At 39.8% G+C, this 15,520-nt stretch overlaps 3 protein-coding genes and 1 long non-coding RNA gene across 6 annotated transcripts; 2 read left to right on the top strand and 2 right to left on the bottom strand.

Moving 5' to 3' along the window:
• Nucleotides 1-186: 186 nt before the first annotated feature.
• On the top strand, nucleotides 187-3,471 carry LOC145554463 (uncharacterized). 3 transcript variants are annotated; one of them, XM_081614161.1, is made up of 5 exons: nucleotides 187-403; nucleotides 609-700; nucleotides 1,455-1,649; nucleotides 1,996-2,072; nucleotides 2,186-3,471. In XM_081614161.1, the coding sequence occupies exons 1-5, from the start codon at nucleotides 253-255 to the stop codon at nucleotides 3,174-3,176; spliced, it is 1,506 nt and encodes a 501-aa protein (XP_081470287.1). In that variant the 5' UTR covers nucleotides 187-252; the 3' UTR covers nucleotides 3,177-3,471. The 3 variants fall into 3 exon arrangements, with proteins under 3 accessions (XP_081470287.1, XP_081470288.1, XP_081470289.1); XM_081614162.1 differs by having other exon boundaries at nucleotides 191-700; XM_081614163.1 differs by lacking the exon at nucleotides 609-700 and having other exon boundaries at nucleotides 192-403.
• LOC145554464 (uncharacterized) lies at nucleotides 3,472-6,566 on the bottom strand. Its single transcript, XR_014090419.1, has 3 exons — nucleotides 5,900-6,566; nucleotides 5,296-5,431; nucleotides 3,472-4,930 (listed from the first exon to the last, which is right to left on the bottom strand). It is a non-coding gene; the product is annotated as an uncharacterized LOC145554464 (long non-coding RNA).
• An 8-nt stretch (nucleotides 6,567-6,574) lies between these two features.
• Nucleotides 6,575-9,996, top strand: wdr53 (WD repeat domain 53). Its single transcript, XM_008425794.3, has 3 exons — nucleotides 6,575-6,695; nucleotides 8,125-8,614; nucleotides 9,149-9,996. The coding sequence occupies exons 2-3, from the start codon at nucleotides 8,126-8,128 to the stop codon at nucleotides 9,779-9,781; spliced, it is 1,122 nt and encodes a 373-aa protein (XP_008424016.1). The 5' UTR covers nucleotides 6,575-6,695; nucleotide 8,125; the 3' UTR covers nucleotides 9,782-9,996.
• A 1,343-nt stretch (nucleotides 9,997-11,339) lies between these two features.
• srprb (SRP receptor subunit beta) lies at nucleotides 11,340-14,772 on the bottom strand. The gene is made up of 7 exons (XM_017308392.2): nucleotides 14,542-14,772; nucleotides 14,194-14,288; nucleotides 14,017-14,094; nucleotides 13,398-13,480; nucleotides 13,064-13,200; nucleotides 12,891-12,945; nucleotides 11,340-12,097 (listed from the first exon to the last, which is right to left on the bottom strand). The coding sequence occupies exons 1-7, from the start codon at nucleotides 14,657-14,659 to the stop codon at nucleotides 11,887-11,889; spliced, it is 777 nt and encodes a 258-aa protein (XP_017163881.1). The 5' UTR covers nucleotides 14,660-14,772; the 3' UTR covers nucleotides 11,340-11,886.
• Nucleotides 14,773-15,520: the final 748 nt, after the last annotated feature.

The following is a 15,520-nucleotide window of genomic DNA, read 5'->3' as shown; positions in this document are numbered from 1 at the left end:
TCATTCTCTCGACAAACTAATAATCTTGCAATATTTGGAAAGACACAACACCGGACAAACGTCAATAAAAATGAAGAAAAACATAATAGCCTTGTTGAGTGAAATATTGTTAAGTATTTCCTCTTTCTTCTTCTTCTTGGTTATTTTTGTTAGCTGCTGTTGAGTACTTATTGTCTAAAATGCTATGGGCTCTTTGCACCTCAGCTTCCGTGTTCGGGTTAAAGCGGCTCGGTTTTTTCCGGTCTATTACAAATGTCATTTTACAGTAGGTGTTTGCAGGATTTGCCAAAGCTAACAATTAACGATGTACATCGTATTTGTAAGGCTGGATCCAAAGCCCCATCAAGCAAATTGGAAAAAGGTTTTAAGATGTATGTCTCGTCATATATCCATGGATATGAAGGTGAGTCCTACTTTAAAGTTCTTTAAACTCCGTGGCTAACATTAGCTATGCTAATGCTAGTTAGCAATATTCTCGGACATTTTACTTATACAATTGTGCTATTTAATCATCTAAACATTATTGTTCTTTCTAACGGACAATGTTCTTACGTTATTTTGTGTTTATTTTTAAGTGTATTGCTTTACTATGTGCTCGTTGTCGTTAGTGTCAAACAGAGACCAAGTAACGGGGGAGATTACGGTTCGGGCTTTTTGCTTCCGAAGCATGAGGAAGCACGAGAAGCCCCATAACTTAAAAGTAGGGCAGCACTGGTAATTTGTTTGAGTTTGAGTTCAGCTGAATGTTGAGGTTCAAAGTTGTTAATTTGATAAATATATGGCCGTGTTCCTTAAGGCGTCCGTATTATTTCGTTTGCATGCTTCTTGTTAAGAGCTCAAATGGGATTGTGTTTACAGCCTCTTCACATTTTTAATTATTATCTTTTTCATTATAACATTAAAACAAGACCAGCTCCGTATTGTTTTAATATTGATTGTGAATCAGTTTGTCGTTTTATGTCTGTAGAAGCTGGTCTGTAAAGTTTCTTTAAAGTTTCACTTAGTAAATATGGGAAGTATTTCTAAAATATCAAAGTTTATCACCAAATGTACAGTCATAGTCAACAAATGTAATATTCAAAAGTTCATTAATGTCAGTAGTTTGATTCACTAAATAAAATGCATTTTATAAGTTCATTTGTTTTGCAAAAAAATTGGTTAAGCTTTTATTTCTGTTAATTATAATAATTAACAGAAATAAGTTACAGCTGACAAAATATTATTGTATTACATCATGTTAATATGGCAAACTGATAAATCTCATAAACAGATCTCATCAAAAGCATATTCTGATTTATTGATTATGACTGTTATTATTTCCTGTACAGATAAAACACGAATTCCATTTGAGCACAATATTTTTAACAGTTTAAAGGAGGGCACTCCATTTTGTGCCAACAGTTTGAAAGCAAAGTCTTAATAAAATGTAATGACTGAAAATAATCTCTCAACAGGTAGTTCTCAGAGATGCAGTTCCAGTCATCATGGTGACATGCAGTTGTTCCTGTGTGGCTGGTACTGCATTGTGCAACCATATAGTGGCTCTGCTGTTCCAGACTGCCCACTTCTCCCAGCTCAGTGTCCCAGTCGTTCCTCCAGTTCATAGCTGTACTGAAACAGAACAGCAATGGCACAAACCCAGAACTGCTGTAAGTTTTAAAACTGCCATGTTTCATCAAAAATATTTCAGTGAGATATCTGTGTTGCAGTAAAGCTTAGCAACTAATTATGTTTTTATAGTCCTTATATATAATGACTTTAAAAATGCAAAAATTATTTTGTAGGTTTATTTAAAAATAAAGTACAAAATATTTTTTTGGTAATTTTTTAAACTATTTAGTAAACTGAAATGTATACTATATAAAAATACGGTATAATGTATAAAGTTGTACATTTTAAGTACAGCATTAAAATGTAAGTTGCACTTGACATTGACTTGAGAACACATGATGAAGACTGTTATAAACACTATGTCTCTATTTTTCTATTTCAAAGGGTGTAAAACCTGGTCCAGTTGGCAAGATGGTGATAGTGAAGCCTGTACAGGGCCGACTGTCTAAAGGAGGATTAAGGTAAATAATGTTCATAATACTTAATTTTCATGTCTTGCTGCCTTATATATTTTAGCCCTGAGTTAAATACATGTGTGTTTTTTTTTTTGTTTTTGTTTTTTTCTCACTTAAAGGAGTACACTCTTCAGGGGAATGACTGGCCCTCTTCCTGACCTGTCTGTGCTTCGAGTGGCAGAGACGTACAGCGATTTGGAATCCCGGGAGAAGCCACTGGTGACAACCATGGGGATGAGTGTGGAGAAGCCGCTTGTAGATTCTGAATTTGGACTTGTGCAAAAAGGAAGTGTACTGTCCTATCAGCAACCCAAAATCTTAACCCGATGTATAGAGTTACATCACCATGCTCCACCTTCTCCTTCTCTTCCACTTTGTAGTCATCATCTGTCACCATCAGAGTGTGCCTGGGTTTGCACTTTAGAGGAACATTTTCATTTGCAGAGTTTGCAGTTATCATTTGATATGGCTGACAGAATTCAGACATCAACACGAGACCAGAGCTGTGTTCATGAGTGGCACATGCTGCGACAATCAAGAATAACCTCATCAAGATTTAGGGAAGTGTGTTATGTGAGAGGTCCCACCACTGCTGAATCTCTGGCAGAGCGAATAATCAGGGGTACCAAAGAAACAGCTGAAATGCGAAGAGGTTCTGACATGGAGTTTCAGGCAGCAAAAGAATACGCCCACCGCTGTAATGTGAATTATTCACCTTGTGGGCTAGTAATTCACCCTGAAGCCCCATGGTTAGGTGCCTCTCCTGATGGCCTCGTTTATGACCCCAAGGAAACACCATCATTTGGCTTGGTTGAAATTAAATGCCCAAATGTAAGAAGTTATGTTGACTGCAAGTACTTGCAGATGTCAGATGGAGTTTTCAAATTAAAGAAAACTCATGCTTACTATTGGCAAGTACAAGGCCAGCTTCTTGTTACTGGTCTTATGTGGTGTGACTTCTTTGTTTGGGCACAGGAGGATTTCTTTGTGCAGCGACTGGATCCAGACATGGAAGTTCAAAACGTAATCAGACAGAGATGTGACCACTTCTATTTCAACATTTACATGCAAAAGTATCTCTCAATGAAACGTGCAGCACATGACGTGTGACATTGTCATTCTGTGATAGTGGTAAATGTTTGGCTACGCAGGCAAATTTTCCACCTGCATTCATTTGTTTTTGTCTTTTGATTGTAGGCCACTCAAAATCATTCTGTGGTTTGAGCATCAATGTTCATTGAGAGACTAACAGTCCATCTGTGCCTTTTTATTTATTTTAGTAAATGTCATTGTATCCTTGCAAGTTCTTGCAAGTCCTTGCAATTTTCTTTTAGACATACCTTTTTTTTTTGCAAAAAAGTAAGGTTTCACTAAATGCAAAAAATAAACAAATATCAAGTTGCACTATTGTCAATACTGTCAATTTAATTTTGCTTTAGCTTTAACAGGTTTACATGAGAAAAATGCTTATTTACAATCACATTTATAAAATTTGATAACATTCAATCAACACATAATAGAAATACAAATACATTTGACTGCTTCTGTGATAACTCATTCCTTTTACAAAACTTACACATCTGAGAAAATACAATTTTGTTAGGTAACACTATTTGACGGTATGCATAAGATTGACATACCATCATAAACATGACATATCACCTGTCATGGACATGAAAGAGTCTTTATGAATGTCTGACTTTTGTCATGAAGTGTTATTCGGTAAATAATGACACTTTTAATGCAAAATTTATCTGAAAGTTGCAATCAAAGTTCATTAAAAGTGCAAACTGTATTATTTTGTAAATGACACAGTAATGCAAAGTTATTACTTTTAACAGGCTTTCATTGCAACTGAGAAGTTTTCCATTAAAAGTGTTATTAAACAAATGAGAATTCATGACAACATTCATAAAGACTCTTATGTTCACGACAGGTTATCTCAGTCTTATGCACATCCCATCAAAATAAAATGTTTCAGTTGTTTCTCCAATTTATCATCTGCTTACTGATTTTGATAAATAACAGCCATTTGCTGAACTGCAATCAGGGAAATGTGCCTTTAGGACAAGGATTGGGAAACACCTAAAGTGGACTACACATTCGTTCACTTTATGTAGCCCATGCCCTGACCAGAGGTTTTTTTGATAATTGATAAGGAGGCAAGCCACTGCAAAAAGTTCATTAATGGAGCCAACTATAGATAAAGGGATAATTGAATCAAAGACTTTGTTTTCTTTAACTCTTCGGATTACCCGTTCAATGTGCACTCGGAGACGTGCAATTTTCTGAGTCTGAAGAACATTTTGAGCTGGCATCTGCCTTTTCTTGCTGAGAAAAGGTGGACAGTATACCTTGCACTTCACATACTCAGAGATGAGGAATCCTTTATCTACCATTATGGCCATGTCCTCAGTAAGAAGATTAGCCAACCCTGACCTCATAAACAACTCTTTGTCACTTATTGACCCCTCATAGAGTGAAGAAACAAAGGTCACTGCACCATGGGGAGCCATTCCGATCAGACCTTTCATTGTGCAGTGAGATTTGTATTTGGAAAACATCTCACTTTGGAGGAGAGGAGAAGCAGGAGATTGGCATTTGAGCTCAGTGCAATCTACTATCACTTGAATGTCAGGAAAATCTTTGAATTCACCAGGGAGTTGAGCTTGGATGTCCTCTGTATCAATCCAGATACATAGTGAACCCAAAAGAGTGTACAAGTAATTGGTCCATGAACAAATAATGCGGCTTACAGTAGAAATGTGAATATTAAACCGGTTTGCTAGGTCTCTTTCCTTAAGCCCTGCAGCCAGGTACATCTGGAACAGGAACAGCTCATCAATGGGTTGCAAGGAATGCCTCTGATAAAAGAAAAAGCAAAAATACATTCAAAATGTATAAAAATCCATATTTATTTACTTATGTACTTTAAAGAGGTTATCATAAACAATAGTAACCAGTAGAACAAGAGAAAATATGTGTATATATAACAAAGAACAGAATAATTATCTTACCACTACTTTTCAGTTTGTTCATTTCTTCCTACTCATTTTCACTTATTTAACCCTTATCTCAGTTTAATGAAATATATTACATACTGACTCAATAATTATCAGAAATTTGTGATGATATGCAAGCAGCACTTTCTGAAGATAACATATTCCTCTATAATCTGTAGTAAAAGTTCTTATTGCATATACAAAGTGTACTTGTGGAAGCTACCAACCATGTGTGCTGCTCTGACAGCAGTTATTGCTTCGCCGCTTCCCTCAACAGCTCTGACTCTTGATGAGCGAATCATTTTGTGGACAGAAGGTTCAATAAGCCCCCAAAACAACATGAAGTGACGATAACTTGAAAATCTGTTGGTACACAACATAGTAACATTTCAGATTATTTTTAATAATACAAAAGTAAAGTAAAGGATAAAGTAACCACAACTTTTACTTATTCAATAATATAAATACTATAAAAGGACGGTTCCCAAACACCCAATAAATTAAATTTAAAAAGTTAAAAATCTTTTGAAACTACAGCAGTAGATTGTATTAATTCTAATATTTAATGTTAGAAAAATGCAAAATACTTTCAGTAACATTACATACTTTTTATTTTCACTTGATATATGTAGCATAGCAGGTTCAGCAAATACAAAACACTTCTGAAAATTGACACTTGTGACCTAACAAGTGTGACTTTAACACGAAATGTAAGTGTGTTTATTGTATTTTTGAATTAAGACACATTTAATAATAAATTAAAAAATCAAAGGTGGGGCAAGTAACCCACATTTTAAAAAGAAAAAGGTTCGTTGCAGTGTACAAGCTTACCTTGTGTAAAATCGGATGTCATCATCGGACCCTGCGAACCGCTGTAATCCAAAGGTAGATTGAATTTTCAGTTCTTCGATCTGGGTTGTTAGGGCTTTTATTTCTTCTTTTAATTTATCGTTTTCATTTATTGCCATGTCCAGGCCAGCTGGTTCTGGGACGGAGCAATAATCGTGATCGGCAGAAGTGCATTGCACAGGCGGATCAGTTTCAGTGCTGTCTGGCTCTGGTCTGCTCACTCGTTCCCATACACTCGCTCTTTCAGGCTGAACACAGAAGTTGTTCCATTGAAATAACTCAGGGACAGCTCCTTTATTTACCTTTCTTCTCCCTCCGGCAGTTTTAGGTTGAAGAAGCTGATCCGGAGTGAAGTGAAGGCTGCAAACTTTGCTATGTGTTGTTAGCTTGAATTTGTCGCGACGAATATTTACTAGCCATCGTCTTCTTAAGTCAGGATCGCATGGAAATCCATGAAAACTTAAACGGCCGTTATATTTGGAAGACGCTGTGCACCGGGGAACACAACAGTGTTCATGGTATTGCTTAGATTGTTTTTGAAATACGATTTTGTCTTTCCTTGCGGTCATGGTCACTCAAAGCGGAAGGAAATGAGCCGCACTACGCGCATGCGGGTGTGACGTCAGCGCCTTAGGTGCAAAGAGCCCATTATTTAGTGTATTTTAACTCCTGGCAGTCCAAACTGTGGGATTCAGGTTTGACGCTGTCTGTGACGTCACAAATGAGCGACTCTACCCTTTCACATGGTAACATGCTAAAGTTGTGACTTCTCGCCAAGGTAGTATAATTCTTACATACTGAAGCTCAAGCTAATGCCACATTGCGTGCGTGAGCTACTGCTAGCTTCAAACTTTACGTGCGTACGTTTTTAACTGCTGTCACGAAGTCAACTGGGGCAAAAAGTAGCATTTTAGCGTCGAGGCTAACCAGTTAGCGACATAGCTAAGACAGTTTGTTTTGAAATCTGTTGAAGGCATGGCCATCTGTGGTGCGGTATGGAGCATTGGTGCGCAGTCAAATATGTCGGCACTTTTGTTGTAACAATTCAACAAATATCAAGCAAAGTTTGTTTGTATAGTGCATTTAAGCAACAAGGCTGTTCAAAGTTCCTCCACTTGATAAAACATAACACCAAGACCAAACAAAACAAAACAAAAAAAAAACATAACCATAAAGTAACAAAATAAACACACTTATAATAAGTTATAGGAATAATAATAATAATAAAGTAAATTCAGTTCCATTAAAATATATATACTCGTATCCGGGTGCCTCTGGTGGGATCTCTGGTAGCAGTCAGCTTTGCAACGAATGTGAAGAGGCCTCTGACTGAGGCCTCTTCAGTCATGGTGTCATGAGCTGTCATGACACCTCAATGTCGGTGCAGCAGAGACAGTATTCTACCAGTAGCATGTCCTGGACGGCAGCATCAGTTGTTGAAGCACTTCTAATCCATTTACTTCTCCTTAAATCTGTCTGGCAGTATGGATAGAAAGCCTGGCAGAGAAACATTGGGTTTGGGGATTTGTTATGATTCTTGCTCTTGTGAATGAATTATCAACGAGAAGGCTGGTCAGTTCTATAGTCAGGTCAATAAATGCATTAAGGTGTAACATAATGGTATGATGTTCCATTTAATTAACAGCCTAAAAATGGCAAATAAATTGCTTCTGTTTGCTCTTTATAGTGAAAACAATTTTTTTATGGTGTTTTTTCATTGTTGCATTTTATTTAATCAGAATGCATCCCTGTACATTTTTTGTGTGTGTGAAAATATACTTACACAAATTATTGCTACAAACAGGAATATCTAATGAGCATTCAAGTTATTGGAACTGTATTGTAGAAGTTACATGAGAACAGCATTCCCATTTTCAGTTATTTTACATGTTGAAGTATTAAAATGATAATTACAAAAGAAAAGCAAAGAAAATTTAATGAATCACACAGGTAAGATTTTACTCTCACATTTAAATTTGAAAAGCAGAAATCAGAGCTGAATTATCTTGAAACTAATATTTTTTTATCTGCACTGAGCTTTCAATTTTAATGACGTCGTACATCTATTTTATTACTGCCTGATATATTTAAAATGTTTACTAAGGCCATGTTAATATGTCATCTAGTTACCAGACCTTCTTAGTCTAAATGTAACATGTGATGTTAAAACAAATTTTTCATGTTTTTACCTTCCTGAATGTGGTCAGTATGGGCAGCCTGTGGTGTGAGGGCCACTCCTCCTCCATCCTCTGTGTCGGTGCGTCTCCGGGCCCAGAGGGCCTGATCGCTTCTGGTGCCGAGGGCGGTGAGGTGACGGTGTGGACTCGAGAGGGCTCCGTGGTCGGGCGTCTGGCTCTCCCTGGACAGGAGGACGTCACCAGCGCAGCGTTCTCGCCCGCAGTCTCAGCCCACCTGTACGTGTCGCACGGAGACACGGTGAGCGTGTTCGACCCCCGGAGCCTCAAGGGCCCGGTGGAGGATTTCCGCGGTGCAGGGGAGGAGGAGATTAATGCTATAGCTCTGAACGAGACTGGTTCGAACGTGGCCGTGGCCGACGACTCTGGGGTGGTGAGGATACTCGAGATTCCAGGTGGGAAAATGTGCCGGAGTCTCCGCAGACACACAAACATCTGCTCCTCCGTGGCTTTCCGACCTCACAGACCCAATAACCTCGTCTCCGTGGGACTGGACATGCAGGTGAGCGGACGAGATTTAAGAGTGTGAATGTCACCTAGTATTTGTACTGCTTGACCTTTTCACACTTTATTGTGCTACAACCACCTGACTTAATGTGTTTTATCGAGCACATGATCGCAAGGTGTTTATACCAAATTTGATTTTCGATTTCAATCCTTTTTTTTCCCCCTCACTTTTTTTTGCTTAAATTTTCTATACAAATTATAGAAAATATATTTTAATAAAAAGTGGCTTTTATTTTGATAATTCCTTCTGTGACTTGATCTGAATTCAAAGTCAAAATAAATAGAAGCTGTGAAAGACGCTCGTTAAAACCCACAGTCTGGAAACCCGAGAAAATTCCACATTTTCCAAAAGTGAAATCTTCAAAAACAGAGAATTTGATTAATCTGTAAAGTCAATTTATCGCCCAGACCTAGTGCAGGTTTAAACGTTTGTCACAATGTGGCATAATATAAAAAATTCAGGAGTCATAGATACTTTGATAGCGCTCTGCTGGTCAGCCCTTCATATCCGTCTACTTTGCTGTTCCAGGTGATTCTGTGGGGTCTGCAGAAGACCCGCCCACTGTGGACTCTCAACCTGCAGGAGGCGGCAGAAGAAGAGGGCGACCAGCAGCAGCGCCCGGGCCAGCTCTTCAACCCCCCTCTGGCTCACTGCGTTTCAGTGTCGGGCTGCGGCAACGTTCTGGGCTGCGCCGCCGAGGACGGCCGGGTCCACTTGATGCGGATCGGCGGCGGCTCCAAACTGGAGCAGCAGGGAGCCATCAAGGCTCACAGTCAGGGAGCCTCCCAGGCCCACTTCATGAGCTTCCTCTCCCACCCTCACTGGATGGTCACCGGGGGAAACGACGGCCTCGTGGCCCTCTGGGACCTCAGCAAGCACCCGGTGGTGAATCCAGAGGCTCCTCAGCGCCGCAAAGGTAAGAGCGGCAGGAGGAGAAGAGAGCAGGAGAAATTAAAGCAGAAGGCGGACGAGGAGGACGAAGCAGCTGCGAAGGACCAGGAGTCGCCGACGGAGGAGGAGACGACATCTGGACCCAAACTGAGCATCAGTCACGGGGACAAGGTGAACTGGCTGTGCCCCGCTGTGCTGAAAGGAGAACCAAGCGTGATAGTTGCAGATCAGAGCACCAATCTGACCGTCTACCCTCTGTCTCAGCTTTAGATCCAACCATGCTACTTTTTCTTCTGTTGAAAAAAGAAATGAACATTTTATTTGGTGAATACTTTTTTTTTTCTCCAAATTTTGACTTTCGGGTCACTCTTCATTTTGTTTCTGTGTCATTAAAACTAGATGCAGACGTTTATATACGGCTTCAATATGGATTATGCTTTTTTGCATGTGTGTGGGCTCCTTTGAAATAAACTCCTTGAAATAAATGTCTTAAAAATTGTTTTATTGACTGTAAAACGACCACATCTGAATTGGAGAAATTTACATTAAACGTTGTCTGCAGCTGCTTTTTACAGAGTGAAATAAAAAATAACACCAGATGTTAAAACGAAGGCAGGAAAAAAAGCTGTTCCAGATATTTGATTCAAAGCAGCACATTTTTATGTTTAAGTTATTTATAAATATATATATATATATATATATATATATATATATATTCCTCTTCACATATTGCACTCCCTGGTGAGAAGGCTGTAAAAATAAATTTAGCTTTGGTTACTTTTAACCCTTCTGTGGTTTCAGCGCGACGCTCAGAAGATGTCACCCGTCAGACAGCGGAGAAGCGGGGGGCTTGTCCCGTCAGACCGTCAGTACCCGAAACCACACACAAAAGAAAAACCTCATAAAGGTGCGGACCGCACACAGGGAGGACATCTCTGAGGACTGCAGGAGGGTTTCAGTGAGAGAAATGTAACCTTTAACTTAATTTTTGAAAGGAGGAAACCTTTGTTTCAACAAAATTAGGTTTTAGAGCTGCTGCTGACTCTTTTCTTTTTGCTTTCAGATCACTTGACTTAATGACTTTTAAACAATGTTGACAGTGAGAAACAGTCACCATTACAGGTCCTCCGCCATGTTTAAGAGCAAATATAAGGTCTTTTGTTTCAGGCCTGACCCAACTGCTGTGTTTGCTGCTCGGATTCAATTTCAATGTAATCTGCACACATCTGCTAAAGTTTAGCAAACTGCATGTTTACTTTAGAGATGGTAGGAATGTTTCCTTGTATCTCTCCCAGATAAAGTTGGCACAAAGACGATATCTGATGGATTTTGAGACCAAATGACCCCTGGATGACCTGAGTGCTGTAGTTCTCTAAAAGCCGTGGACAATTTTCTACCTCCATCACCATCCTTCAAAATAAAGGTGGGTTCTTGTCCTGTTTTTTGTCAATTACTGCTCTGACTCTAGATGTCAAAACAAAAATGTATTTTAATCTTTAATTCCTCTGTTTGTCAATAACAGGTATTTTCTGTTGCCATTTCCAAACAAAACTACTTGAATAACATGCTCTCTTGTCTTTCCTATTTTGAAGACACATGTCACTAATTGGTAGTTTGAGGCACTTTTAACTTTAAGAAGTAGAAAGTATTTAAAGTGCAAAACAGCATTCATGATTCCAGGCCGGATTTTTCTCAATTTTCAGTGAGATTATGACGCAATGAAAAGTTTTAACACTTCCAACATTTAAATCTTGTATAAACTACCACACTATTCAATACTTACCCTTTCTTTACCAATTTACAAAACCACACAGAATCTTTTTCAAACTTTTCATTCAAACAAGTTTTTTTACTAAGGCAAAACAACAGTAAACGCATACATTCACTTTAAACGTTCAAACAACTGAGCAATTTCTTCTGCAAAACGACAGACTGAAAATAAGGACGACGAGGAAAGAACAGGGCAAACAGTCCAAGTTAAACAAGAAACGCAATGCACACCCGTCTATTTTTCACAAGGCAGTTTACAGCTTTTCTCTTTAATAACGGCAGACATACAACAGCAAAGTCTGCTCTAACAGATTTCACAAAGAGGCGAAGCAAAACTTTGCGCCGAACAAGCCTGATCAGAGGAACCATAATGTCCGCAATTACCCAAATGTCTGTTAAACTCGTGAGTCTGGATGATTTCCCACGTTTGAAAGATCTTTCTTGTGGTGCGTGGATGTTTAAGTGGAGTTAAGAGGCTGAGGTTGCACAGAGCCAGGGAAGCGTCTCGTCTCCCCTCCTCTGATTATCGAGGACGGCAGACGTTCCCCTTCTGAGGTTCGTGCCCGTTGAGGCAGAAGTGCGTCTGGTGAGTCGAGCTGCGGCATTTACAGCTTAGCCAGGCTCTTCTCCAGGCTCTCGATGTCACCATCCCCATCCTTGCCCTTGCTGCCGCGGGCGCTGCACTCCAGGAACTCCACCTTCATGGGCAGCTGGCTGAACTCGAAATCCTTGCCTTTTTTCCCCAGATACAAGCTGCCGCCTACAGAGCCGTCCTGGGCGCTCAGAGCTGCCGAGCGGGTCACTCTCAGCGTGTTCCTGCGGGGAAAAACAGCAGCGTTCATTAGTAAAATGCCTCTTTAGTTTGAGTTTAAAGATTGCGGTTCATTCACAGGTTGTCAAATTCAAGCAATTCTTTGGTCTCTAATAGACCTGGACGTTGACCCATTTCATGTTGCAAAACGTATCTTCCTTCATCTGCCTTCATCCCAATCCTAATCCATAGGGTTTAATATAAAGCTGCTCCGCCCTTTGCAGCTGTGGCAACATGCAGGAATATTTTGCTGTTCTTTCATTCTTGAGGTCAGACACTGGCGTTGGACGAGAAGCTCTGATTAGAAGTCTCTGCTGTAATTCATGAGGCCAGGACTCTGTGTGTAGTTCCTCATTGCCAAACTTGATCATCCACATCTTTATGGACTTTGATCTGAGGAACTGGTGCAAAGTCAAGTTGGATAAAGGAGAAAGTATCTTCAAAATGGTACCACAGGGTAGGAATCAGGAAGCTGTCCAAAAGGTCTTGGTAAATGGAAACATAAGGAGTTCCTTTCACTGAGCCTCGACTCCTCAGGTTTTCCCCACTGGATTTTTTTTTTTTTTTTGTTGCAAAAGCCTGTTTCAATGACTAAGATATTTGAACTAATACTTATGACATTACATCATGTCTTATTATGTATAATGTCTTATTTACATACAGAAATAAGGATGAAGCCAGGTGAATACTAGAAGGCGTCAATGCAGACATGGTGAATTTGTAAAAGCAGGTTAAAACGTCATCAGCAAGACTGTTAACATTAAAGGCGGAAGTTTTTATTTTAAAATAGACACTTACAGTTCCTTCTCCAGCTGCTGCTGAATCAGTTTAGCAGATTTTGCCATCGCAACATCTACGCAGAAGGAGAGATCATTTATTGAGGTCACTGTGTTGCAGATAGATGGTGTAGGATAAGATATCACATAAAGAGTAGGTAAAAACAAATAAAATTAAATAAAATGTTGAGTCACCTTGTTTGTTGCATACCACCAGCAGAGTTGGAGCGATTCTGTAGACCACCGGGTCCGTCAACAGCATGTAGAGGAACTCGGCCACATCTCTCACCTCCTTCTGGAAGATGGCGCTGTCCACCACAAACACGATAGCTCTGGAAAGACAACAGGCGAGTTAATCCAGTGATGATCACAGCAGGATTTTAAATTGCAGGGGAATTAAATTTTAAAAATTTAAATATTTTAGAAATTGTAACGTATTAAACGTCAAGGTTTGGACGGGTTTAACAGATTTTTCATGATCCCAACATGAGGAGAAAAGTGTGAAGACGTAGCCACAGGAGGTTCTCACTTGGCTGCAGACTTGAACTTCTCCAGGTACTGAGACCGCAGACTGTCATGTCCTGGCAGGTCTATCAGAGTCCAGGTGCAGTTCTGAAAGGAAGGAGGAAAACTGTGGATCACTGTCAACATACAAAGACAACAAAGCAGTGACAAAAAAAAACAAATCACACCACTTCTGGTGATTTTTATAACCACCAACTCCAAGTTGGTCAACACAGAGTACTACACAACTATAAATTAAGGGCAAAGGGGATATGTGGGTTTCTAGGTTAATTGGCCACTCCAAGTTGTCCCTAGGTGTGAGTGTGTGTGTGTGTGTGCGCATGGTTGTTTGTCCTGAGTCTCTGTGTTGCCCTGCGACAGACTGGCGACTTGTCCAGGGTGTATCCCGCCTCCCGCCCGAAACGTTAGCTGGAGATGGGCACCAGCAACCCTCCTGACCCCACTAAGGGACAAGCTTGTAAAGAAAATGGATGGATGGAAAATCTCAAATGTGTAGCGTGCATTTTTGCCCTGCCCCTTTTACTCTCATACCCTAAATAACATCCAGTTTAAAAAAAAGGCTTTGATAACTTTAATGATGTCAACATTTATGCAAGGCATTGTTGCAGCTGTCTGTGACTTACTCTGTCGTTTTTAGCTTTGTATGGAGCGCTGCTGTCTGTGATAGACGTCTGTGTGCGCTTGAACTTCCCTGACAGCAGCTGGTGAGACATAAAGACAACACAGTTTAAAATAAAGGAAGCCCCCAGCTGTCATTATTATCTTGATGTCCTGTTGAGAGCAACGTGGCCAGGGCTCACCCGGATAAACAGAAGGGTTTTCCCAGAGTCACACAGTCCCACCAGCAGCACGGCGCTCCGGACTGTTTTACTGGTTAAAAAGTACTTCAAGAAAACTGAAATAAATTAGAAAATTAATTGTGAGTTTGGTAGTGAGTGAGCAAAAGCAGCAGTTTGAATGACTTCCTTGTTCGTGTTTGTTTAAACGACAAGCCTACAGTTTAAACCGGGTTTAAAATGCTGAAGATATAGTATAAGTTGTTTCTGAGAGGACAGCTTTATATTTGCCTGACAGTTTTTCACTCGCTAAGCTACATGCTAAAGCTAGCCTGCTAAGCTAGCAAGCTAACGCGCGCTGCAAGTTCCTACCGCAGGTGATAACAACCACCGCCAGAGCCACGATCACTCCAACCAGAACCACGGGGTCCTGCTCCTCCAGCTGCTGCCGAAGGGACTCGCTGTAAGCCTCCAACGGGTTATCTGTCATCTCCGCGTCCGTTTTCTCCAGGTCCGTTACAGTGTATCGGCGAGCCCGTTCAAGCTAATCTGAGATGGGACACGTCTCTCTTTGTAGGCTGTAGAGAGAGCGAAGGGCCACCAGGGGGCGCCGCGAAGCTGCTGGTGAGACTATTATTAGATGGGCAGAAATGGGTAGAGTAGCCAAAACTTGTGTCGGGTTATTTTTTGCTTTAGCAAAATTAAAAAAGGTAACTGTCCAAGATATTACTCAAGTAAGAGAGAGAAAAAAATCATTTCGTAAATAGGTCACTCAAGTAATGAGTAGCTAATCACAACATGGATGCTAAAATGAAAACAACAAATAAATAACATAATTACAAAATAAGAAATTTAGGTAGAGGAAAAATTTTCCAAATCAAATTTTCTCAACTAAAACCTTATTAAACTAGTACAAGGGAGAGCATATGTTAAAACAGGATAAAGTACTATCTGCTGAACTCACACCAGGTGACGTCATGCGCCAGGAGACAACTAGTAAAAGGCATTTTTCTTAACAAAATATATTTATAAATGGATTTTTGTAATTGAAATACAATAAAAGGGAAAATAACTAATACACTCATCTTAATGCTACACTCAAAAAGATTTTGTAACAAATAAAACAGAGAAAACATACATTACTAGCTAATATACATTAATGCTACACTCAAAGATTACATGGCTCTATATTTTATTATCCACCAAAGAAAAAACAACACATGTAAGTGTCTTCCAAATGCCATAAACATCTACAAAGATGAAGGTTTTTCCAAGTACAAGACGTACATTACGATTGTTCTAGAGTCGTTTACTTTCTCCTAAATGACTAAATTCTTGTTGACAAGGTTAC

The sequence above is a fragment of the Poecilia reticulata genome, chromosome 13, assembly GCF_904066995.2.
Source record: "Poecilia reticulata chromosome 13, P_reticulata-male-v2, whole genome shotgun sequence".
NCBI lineage: Eukaryota > Metazoa > Chordata > Actinopteri > Cyprinodontiformes > Poeciliidae > Poecilia > Poecilia reticulata.
This window is presented reverse-complemented; position numbering and strand designations above follow the sequence as displayed.